Source organism: Rissa tridactyla, chromosome 1 (genome assembly GCF_028500815.1).
Source record: "Rissa tridactyla isolate bRisTri1 chromosome 1, bRisTri1.patW.cur.20221130, whole genome shotgun sequence".
In the NCBI taxonomy this organism is placed as follows: Eukaryota; Metazoa; Chordata; class Aves; order Charadriiformes; family Laridae; genus Rissa; species Rissa tridactyla.
The window spans coordinates 184,807,324-184,817,719 of NC_071466.1; the positions used below are offsets into that span (position 1 = coordinate 184,807,324).

The 10,396-nt window shown below is 41.2% G+C and overlaps 1 protein-coding gene across 3 annotated transcripts; it reads right to left on the reverse strand.

Moving 5' to 3' along the window:
- Positions 1-480: 480 nt before the first annotated feature.
- On the reverse strand, positions 481-10,359 carry ATP23 (ATP23 metallopeptidase and ATP synthase assembly factor homolog). Of its 3 annotated transcripts, none has more exons than XM_054196851.1 (6): positions 10,126-10,359; positions 9,419-9,464; positions 9,230-9,311; positions 8,814-8,951; positions 5,801-5,884; positions 481-4,671 (listed from the first exon to the last, which is right to left on the reverse strand). In XM_054196851.1, the coding sequence occupies exons 1-6, from the start codon at positions 10,298-10,300 to the stop codon at positions 4,468-4,470; spliced, it is 729 nt and encodes a 242-aa protein (XP_054052826.1). In that variant the 5' UTR covers positions 10,301-10,359; the 3' UTR covers positions 481-4,467. The 3 variants fall into 3 exon arrangements, with proteins under 3 accessions (XP_054052826.1, XP_054052836.1, XP_054052845.1); XM_054196861.1 differs by having other exon boundaries at positions 9,419-9,516; positions 10,126-10,266; XM_054196870.1 differs by lacking the exon at positions 9,419-9,464 and having other exon boundaries at positions 10,126-10,262.
- Positions 10,360-10,396: the final 37 nt, after the last annotated feature.

A 10,396-nucleotide genomic window follows, 5' to 3' on the forward strand; every position in this document is an offset into this window, starting at 1 on the left:
GCTCCCTCTGCTGCTTCATCGAGTCCCGTATTTTTCACGTTGGGAAAGAGATTTTACTCATTTTTTTTTTAACCTCTGTTTTGATGAGAAAAAACGATGCAGATTAAAATTGCACCTAAAGCAATGAAATGATTGCTTGAATTGATAAACAGTGTGTGCCAAGTTTCTTGTAATTATTGTCCGTCCTTTTCTCAGGGAACGACAAAAAGCCTGCCAGTCTTCCAATTGCCTTCTGGTGACTTGCAGTGCATTACAATTTGACTTGGTGTAACTGGAATGTATCTGTTGTTTAAGCTGACATTTCCTGGTTATGCAATTTTATTTCATACTGATCTCTTTTTTTTTTTTTTTTTATAATTATGTCCTTATATAGCTCTCTGTACTCTTTATTACAAATGTCTCCTTCAGATGTCTCTGGAATACTTTCTGTCCCAGACTTTGCTGGTGTTCATCTATCAACAATACTAAAGAAGCAGCAGCTTGTATATTCTAGTCTTTATTGACATATTTTCCATTTCTAAATAGACTTGACAAAGCTTACCCCAGATAACAGGCAACTGTATATAGTCAAACAATACATTGGTCAAAATGCAATATAAATGCAAACCACACAAACACATACACATTCATTAAAGCAGAACCTTGGTTAACAAAGTAAAATGAAGAGAAGGAATTATCTGCCAGAATATGTGTGAGAAGTATTATAAAAAACTGAGCCTCGTACATCATACTGACTAAAATGGGGATTTGAAAAGCAGTAAAGGTTAAGGGAATATTAACAGACAAGATTATGCTGTTCCAAGGCATCTCTGATCCTCAGGGGATTTTAGAAAACCCAGAAGGTCTATCTAAATTACATCAAAGATGGGAAGCTTAGAACTCGATGTGTAATTTTCTCCATAGGTATGTAGGGTATTATATCATTTTTTTTCTTTTCAGATATTCAGCCATACGATTATGTCAGTCACTGATGGAATTACTCCAAGAAAATAAGATTATGAAATCTCCATTTGAAATTCTGCAAAACTATTGAAAGTGCAGGTTTGGGGAATCTTGGCTAAGACGCTACTTCCTCCAAGACAACTAGGATGATTTTCTGAGGGATCTGCATTAAGCTCCAGAAGCAAAGGTACCTGTGGGTATGAATTATTCTACACCTGGGAATAGTCATAGTCCAACATCAAGACTGGATATTAGGAAAAATTTCTTCACTGAAACAGTTATCAAGCATTGGAACAGGCTGCCCAGGGAAGTGGTTGAGTCACCATCCCTGGCAGTATTTAGATGGGCAGACATGACCATTAGGGACATGGCTTAGGGATGGACTTGGCAGCGCTAGCTTTACAGTTGGACTCGATGATTTTAAGGGTCTTTTCCAACCTAAATGATGGTATGAACAGAACAACTCAGACAAGTCAGGCCTGATCAGATCTCTCAGGCACTGCTTGGATGCATTGCATTGTCCTTTGTGAGGACAGTGCTTACATTTGAACATTTTCAAAGCCTTTGCTGCCGTTCAGGAAATGGTGACACACTGCCGGCTCTGCTCAGGGGACAGGGGAAGAGGCTGTCTTTGCTATCACCTTCTTCATGCAGCTTGTTCTTGAGTGACACCTGAGGAGCAGGCACATTGGGCATGAGACTAATTACATGATTGAATTCTTCTCAGGAGATTACAGAATAATGGTGAGATCCAAAAGGTTGCAGGCATGTGAAATAAATAGGTGGATTGCAGGACCCCAAAGCTGCAGTCAAACAAGAGCCCACCTAGTTCTGGAGGTACTTAGGAGGACCTTCCCCTTCCAGCTTTAGAACCTGTCAGCCACTTGAAATTTGTGTGTGTCCTGACCTTCCCTTCCCTGAGCAATTCAGTGCCTCACTCCTGCTCAAGTGTCACCAGGGAGCCCACTGCCCCACCGCAGCCAGATCTCACAGTTATTTATTGCCTGAAAAAGCTTCATAAACTGACAGTCACGTTGTCACAAAATATACAGGGACACAGAACAGGAGAAGGCAATGCTGATCATCATACCCAGTCCTCCACCACCAGCGACAACCAGAACATGAGCAGCAACTCAGGGCATAAAGGGCTCAAGTCATAAAAGCTTTTCCATTGCTGACAAATGTTAGAGTAAAAAGGCCAACATCCCAGCTGGGATGTGCCACAGTCGGGAAAGAGAAAGCATTCGAGGTCACACCAATGAGCTTCATCCCCACAACAAGAAGGACCATTGTATAACATGAAATTCTTGGGCAATTCAGATGGCTGCTCCTTCCAGGTCTGCCTTTCTCACTGGCCACTGCAGGCTCAGAAAGCCTAACGCCCTGCTAACACCCTGGCGTGCTGGGTAGCCCGTACTGCACAGATGTAATTGCCTGCTTCAGATCTCATTTCCAAGGACCAGAGTCACCCAGTCTCACCACTGTCATGGCTCAGCTCAGCACCGGACTTGTCACACAGGAGACTCTGGTCAGAAGCTGCAGATGTAAAGATGTCTACTAGTGCCTGAAATGCACGAAATAGCGTCCAGCTGCTCAACAGAAATAGCAGTCATCCCTATGAGATTAAACATGGGAAATATTCCTTTCTGATCCCAAATTTGCTGATTAGTTTAACCTTGAGCATGTGAGTAAAATACACCAAGGTGGTACAAGAGTTTAAGATCTCAAACAAGAATCTCAGATTCTTGTCATACTGATACTTTCAAACTTTTCAAATCTCGAGAGTGCATGTATGCAAACTATCAAGATGAGATGTTCCCAAGTCCATGTTGATTCTTTAACCACATCTGGTGCACGTCTAAGTCTAAGGCCAGACACTGCCGGGGTGCTCCAGGTATTGGTATCAGGGCCAATGCTGTTTAACATCTTCATTAACAACCTGGAAGACGGGAGTAGCACAACTTCTGAAAGTTTACAGCCATTACAACACCAAGGGAAGTGGTTGATACACCAGAGATTTGTGCTGCCATTCAGAGACTTCAACAGGACAGAAAAGGCCCCGACAGTGCTGGTGGACACCAATTTTTATGCAAGCAACACAGCCTTGCAGCAAATAAGGCCAACAGGTGATTTTCCGCTCTGCTCAGCACTGAGACATCTGGAGTGCTGGGTCCAGTCTGGGCTTCCTAGTACAAGAGAGACACAGACGTAGCAGAGCAAGTCCAGCAAACTGCCGTGAAGATGATAAATGGATTGGAACACCTGACCTACAAAGAGACCACAAGCTGTGACCCTTCAGCCTGGAGAAGAGAAAGTTCAGGAAGATCTTACCTGATGGGGCAAGGGTGGAAGTAGAGAAGACTGAGTCAGTCTTCTCAGTGGTGCCCAAAGAAAGGACAAGAGGAAATTGGCAGGAAATACACAAGGAGGAAAAAAACCCAGACAAACCTGCAAGGCCGATCAAACACTGGAACAGGTTATCCTGAGAGGTTGTAGAGTCTCTGTCCTTGGAGATATTCAAATCACAACTAGACACAGTCCTCAGCAACATGGTTTAGTTGACCCTGCTCTCTGCAGTGTGGTTGCACTCACACTTGAGTCTTGAGTAACTGTCACAGCAGCTATGCCTACAAACCTTTGACTGGGGATCCATATCTCCATTACATCAGTGAACCACACCTGTGGTTGAATTGCATCTTTAATTTCAAGAGAGAGAAGAAAACGTGATTCTCTTGCATCCATGTCAATGATTATAATACCTTATATTTGGAAATAATGGAGGAATGAGACAGCTTCTCTCAGATTTAGGATGAAGCTAACAGCTTCTTGCTTTCTTCAGATGGACTTACCTAACAAGGACAGGAACACCATAAGCTACACCAACACTTTGAGCAAAGCTCAACCTGCTGGAGAGAGTCTCACCAATGCTTATCTAGCTTGTGGGTTTGATTTGGCAAGCAGAATTGTCAGTCAAATTCCTAAAAAGCTTTTATTTACCTGTAAAGTTAACATTAGATGAGCTGGGATTCCAAGAATTTCAGGAGGTGCTCAAAAATGTGGCGGTTTATTAAATTTTGGGTTTAGCCATAGTTTTTAAATGTGGACCCAAGAGCTGTAGTTCAGGTGCCCATCTTTTAAAATCATCAAGTTTATGACTGTGTATCACAGATGGTAGAAATGTAAAGGTTTTATGAAAAGATTTATTCAGTAACAAGAAAACTTTTAGAAACCAAGCCCTAGTCAGACTGAGCAGAATTAAATGTGCATTGAAATGTGCAGATCATTATTTGACAAGTCATTTGGTGTACTAAATTGTCTTGCTGGAATAACAGGTGAGGAAGCAATTTTTTGTCTTGTTCATTTACTTCGTTTACTTCCATGGAAGTTGGCTCCTGGAAAAAGTATACAAAATTAATTGATACATTTGAGAGAATTGCCCTTTCCACCAGCACTGTGCACATAGATTGTAACTCCAGCTGTTATAGAATAATCAGATATTAACATAATTTTTCACATTTTTTTCCTTTACAAATTAGCATTATAGCGATCTCTGTTCTGAAAGTCTTTATAGGCACGTTTTGCATCTGTTTTACTGTGTGGGATTCTTCCAAAAGGTTCCAGATCATTGAAGCAGGCATCAAAAACTTCATCCACAGCTTTTTCTGCCGTTTCTTTGCTAACTTTTCTAACAGCCAGAATGGAACGAATCGCTCGCTCTCGTACACAGGTCTAAAGTGGGAATTAGATAAAGAAAAATCTGTATTAGTATAAATAATTTTTTTCCCAGGTTTTGTCAAGCATTAACGCCTACTACACACATAATAATTTTGTATCACAGGACACATCCCTGGAAGTGCTCAAGGCCAGGCTGGATGGGGCTTTGAGCAGCCTGGTCTAGTGGGAGGTGTCCCTGCCCCTGGCAGGGGGGTTGGAACTAGATGATCTTTAAGGTCCCTTCTAACCTGAACCATTCCATGATTCTATGGTTCTAGGAGTAAAACAATGCCTGTAATAAGCATTAAAGTACATTTTTGTTCCATCCTATGCTAACTATGTGTTTTAGTTTTCCATGTGCAAATAAATCGTCAATTAAGTAAGAGACATTCCTTAGAACAGGAATTAAAATACAATTTGGCATTTGTTGTAGGTATCAAGTATTTGTACAACTTGACTTGGACACAAAAGAAAATACATCAGAAAGAAACAGACATAAATACTGGTTAGTATTTTTCCAATTGAAATGCTATAAAACATAAAGGAATGACTCCTTTACTGGCCTTCATTTTGATACCTCTTTTTATGGCAACTTTTGCTTACAAAGATTCACTATTAAAAGATTAAAAAAAAAGATGTAAACATCCCCTTAGCTACAAGCTAACTGCCACTCTAACATGAGCAACTACTTGGGACTCAACCCACAGTCTTCACTACTATTAAAAAAACCTAATTCCTGTAAGACTTAATACACGTTTATTTAGAACTCTTGTCGTTCTCCTTCCTCCAGTTTTCAAAGACCCTTTAGAGTTTTACCCACTTATCGTGGGTAAGATATTCTCACCACATACCCTGCAAACCCTGGTTTTTGTTTGGTTCTTATTAACCATCCATTGTCAGTGGTAATGCTCTACGGTAGGACTAAGTATTCAGGAATTTCACTCCAACAAAAATAACAAGGTGGAAAAAAAAATTATCATGAATCGTCAAAGGTTATTAAAGGGTAATTAAGAGAAAGCAGCAAGTCCATGGCACCCACATCTTTCTCTGATGTTTTCAGCTATTAAAGTGTAGAAGACCGAGATCAAGTACGTAAAGATGGCTCATCACAAATCAGCAGACTTTTAACATCTACAGTCTTTACCTGATGGTGTCCTTTTAATCCAAATTTAAACCTGGATAATTCATTCATCAGTGTACAGTCTCCACTGAGATTAGCAGCTCGAATCTATTGAGAAAAAAAAAGCCACACCATCAGAGAAACACATGGAAATACGAAATCAAAACAAAGTTGTAATAAATTTTTTTCTTCAATATCTTTCTGGTGACAGGCGGTAAAGAATATTCCCAGGGCCGCTTCTACTTATTAAGTACATATTACTTCTTATATCCACCCTCTCAGGCTCAACGAACTGTGAAGTGTTACTATATGACCTCGAAGTTTCTCCAGGAATCAAGTCTCACACATTCGCAAAACTTAAATGAGTAAGCAGAAGAGATAATATGTATATGCATATATATATATATCTAAAAATACACACACATATATATAAACTGCTGAAAGAACATGGAAAGTAATATTCTCCCCAGTCTGTATCAGCTGACACAAGAGTCAGGAAGAAAGGCAGATACCTTTCAAAGACTACAGCTCCAATAACCAGAAGAACAGTAACCCACCTGCTTTAGGAAAGGCTGCATTTAAATAAGTATTTGTTTTAGCTTGTTAACTGTCTTCTCCTGTGCATTGTAATTTCTTTTGTCTGCCAAGTGTTCCTATACCCTCAGTTAGGAAATACAACTAAAACTGGAATTTCCTATAGTTAAGTACCAGAGTGAGAATAAATGCATGGAAAACGTGAAATGTAAGAATTAAAAAGCTGGCAATAAAAATTGTAAACACCATATAATAAAATAAATATCAAAAGACCTGAAGTAAACAAATCATCTCAACAAGAGCAAGAACAAGCACAATCTTCTTTTATATATGTCTCTAATTTTATGTTTGAGGCTTACAGGCTTTATTCTGCACTGTGTAAATGCTTAGACAAAAAAAAAAAGTAGACAAAAGTTAATAATTCTGAATTATTGTAACGGGTTTCAGGTGGCAAGACGTTGGCAGGAGGGGGCCTGCCAGGATGGCTTCTGTGAGACCAGAAAAGGGGCTCTCCCCACCCTAAAACGGACCTGCTGCTGGTCAAAGCTGAGCCCATCAGCAGTGCCAGCGGTACCGCTGTGATGACATATTTAAGAAAGGATAAAAAACACCACATGGCAGCTGTGAGACAGGAATGAGAAAAACATGAGAGGAACAACCCCAAGATCAGTGAAAAGGGTGTGGGAGGAGGTGGTCCAGGCACCAGAGCAGAAATTCCCCTGCCACCTGTGGAGAAGGCCATGTTGACACAGGTTGTCTCCCTGCAGCCTGTGAAGGAACAGAGTGGACCACATATCCACGCTGCAGTCCAAGGAAGACCCCACGCCACAGCAGATGGACACGCTCTGAAAAAAGTTGCAGCCCATAGGCAGCCCACGCAGGAGCACGTTTTCTGGCAGGAACTATGGCCCGTGGGGGACTGACGCTGGAGCACTGCATTCCTGAAAGACTCTAGGAAAGGACCCAAGCTGGAGCAGGTCTTGAAGAACAGCAGCGCATGGGAAAAACGCATGCTGGAGTAGTTCACGAAGGACTATAACCCATGGTAGGGACCTCACACTGGAGAAGGGGAACAGGGTGATGAGGAAGGAGCAGCAGAGACAAAGTGTTATGAGCTGACTGCAGCCCCCATCCCCCATCCCCATGTGCCGCTCTGGGGTGAAGGTGGCAGAAGAGTCAGGAATGAAAGAGTAAAGCTGAGCGTAGGAAGAAGGAGAGGTGGGGGAAAAGGTATTTTTAGTTTTATTTCTCACCATCTTACTCTGTCATTAACAGGCACTAAATTAAATCAATCTTCGTCAAGAGGGTAGCCAGTAAGTCACCTCCATATCCTTATCTCGATCCACAAGCTTTTTAAACCTACTTTTCTCCCCTATCCTACTGAGGAGGGGGAATTGGAGAATGGCTTGGTGGGTGCCTGGCAGCCAGCCAAGGTCAACCCCCCCAGTTATACCGAATGGCTTTACTAATACCACGTAAGGTTACTTCATTAAGTTTTACCTGTAAAAAGATAAAGACAATATATGACTGTGACTCTCTTCCACACCAAATATGAATTCAATTAATGAATTCAAATTAATTTTTATGAAATCTGATTTGCTCTGTACCAAATTCATCATTTTGGTTCTCCCACATAATGTGTAAAGATGTGCACAGGTTTCATCTAAAGTCTGGAATCTAATACATTCTGATTAAAAACAAACAAACCTACCTACAACCAAAAAGAAAAAAAACCCAACCCAAACCAAAGCCATTACAACATTTTTATATTATTTTATATATTTTTAAAAAACAGTTAAAAAGCCACCCAATTCACACAGTCACAAGAATGTACTTTTGTAATATTAATCATGAGACTAAGTTTTTCTGTGGTCAAATGAAATGGATTACATCAGAAATCAATTAAAAGCACATGAATACGCACAAGTCGTGTATACAAGAGGAATCTTTACTAGCCTGTGGCCAGTTTAATTTCACCTCCTAAGGCATCAATTTTTAAGGCCTTTCAAGCAGCAAATTCCTATGTCCTCTGAAATGGACATGGAGTCATAACTAAAGTGTACTATTAGCAACATCACAATAAATAAATAAACGTATGTTATAGGAAAAGACAAGTTTGTTGTTAACCAAAAAAACCTACACAAAAATAAGGTTACCATACTACTGTGATACCCAACATACCAAGATTTGCAGGGGAGAAACAGAACCCTATAAACATTTCACTAATGTGTAAATGCATTTTCATCTCTAACTACTCTCATTTGTTAATAACCACAGTGATCACATTCTACTTAGTATGACACTGACTTATTAATATTTATGAAAACTAAACATTTTTTTTCTGAATGAAACTGCTTAAGTTGACTTGACAGAAAGGATAAAATGTATTAACAGGATTAAACCAAACAAAGTCTGTGTAAGAGCATGCCTATTTAAACATGAAACATTCCTAATAACCAGCAGTACTTAATATAATGGCAACATCAGAAGCATTTTAACTTACCTCTGAACATGCTAAGTGTTTGACATTTTTAAACCAGTCAACATGTGCACGGCAGTGATCAAAAGCATGAATCAATTCATGTGTGACCACCCGGTTCATATGGGATTGGTGGCGAATGTTGTTCTGACACAGAACAATCTGCAGAACAAAAAAGTATATGTAGATTTTTCACCAAGTTTCAACATCACACTTACTTCTCAGAGACCTAGCACACACAACCTACAGCATTTAGACTCTGTAGATCAGTCTTTTTCAACATTAACAGCCTCATCATTCTGCAACGTGCTAGTTCCAATACCATGGAACATCTTTAATTTTTCTTGTTTTCATGCCTTTAACTCAGAACAGCACTAGTAGACTTAATCCTAGTAAAAAAAAATGCAGTCCTTTGAAAGAAGACAGCATTCAGGGCCTACCTGAGATGTGGCAGAATCAAAACCTCCACTGACACAGCCATCACAGTCTTCACAAGAAAAGTGCCGGTCATTGAAGACAGTGCTGAAAGACCCAAACAAACAAAGTTATAGGGAAGGATTTGAAAAAGACCAGTAACTCCATATAATAGTGATGTTACTACACAGAACAGGATGAATTAGTTTACATACCAACCAGACTGCTTCATAGCCTCAAGAAGTAGTTGAGCATATGGATCTAGAAAAACATTGCTGCAATCAATTTCTCTAGACAAAAGTTTCTAAGTCATCTATAATCAAAATATAAACACAGTCAAGAAAAAAGAAAAAGGAAAAGCACTACACATCCAAATTCACACTTTGCAGTATTCAACACTAATGCAATACAACTGGCACTTGTTACAGCTCAGGCTGCGTAAAGTGACATAGAATCATGATATTTACAAAGTTATTAATGAATCAAGCCACTTCTGACATTATTTTATTAGTAGCAGACATAAATAGAGTGGCCGATGACAACTGTTTTCAGTGACATTCATAGCCAACATTACATAGTGAAAAGGGAAAAAATGAACCAGAAATCAACAAATCCTCTCAAATTTTCAAGAACAAGAAGTAGAGAAGGACCTTCTGACATTAAAAAAAAAAAAAAAAAAAGAAGCACACAGCCACTTTTGAACTTGTGTTTTCTTTGTCTTAACCAAAATCAGCGTGTTCATCAAGCAGCAGCCCCTCCCGCTGTCAGCGCCTGGGGAAGGGGAGCAGCTCCCGTCCCGGGACCCTGCGGCCCAAGGTCACCGCCGCGGCCAGGCCGTTCCAGTGGGGGACACAGGTGTCGCCGGTCCCACCCAGGGCACCCTCCGCTGCGCCAGGGCCGGGCTCACGGGGAAAGCGCTTACTCGTGTCCAGAGTCATCCTCAGCATCAGCTGGCACCTGTTGTGGAAGGTGAAGAGGCTGCGGACCAGGAAGCTCTGCGGCTTCTTGTTCCGGTCCGGGAAGAGTCGGTAGCCGAAATCATCCTCCTCCTCCCCACCCTTCTCAGCCGCCGGCGGAGCGGCCTCCCCTTGCTCCATGACCGACCCCTGCCCCTCCCGGCGCCCGCCGGCCACCGTCCCCGGCGGCGGGGCAAAGGGCACACGGCCCGGCAGCACCAATCGCCGGGCCAGCTC

What these genes read in the sequence shown, in the direction of transcription:
- ATP23 (XM_054196851.1), bottom strand. Translation starts at nt 10,300, where the DNA reads ATGGAGCAAGGGGAGGCCGCTCCGCCGGCGGCTGAGAAGGGTGGGGAG. An exon ending in AACACTTAGCATGTTCAGAG is followed by an intron (nt 5,885 to 8,813) that starts GTAAGTTAAAAT and finishes TTTTCTCAATAG; the next exon opens with ATTCGAGCTGCTAATCTCAG. An exon ending in GATTAAAAGGACACCATCAG is followed by an intron (nt 4,672 to 5,800) that starts GTAAAGACTGTA and finishes TTCCCACTTTAG; the next exon opens with ACCTGTGTACGAGAGCGAGC.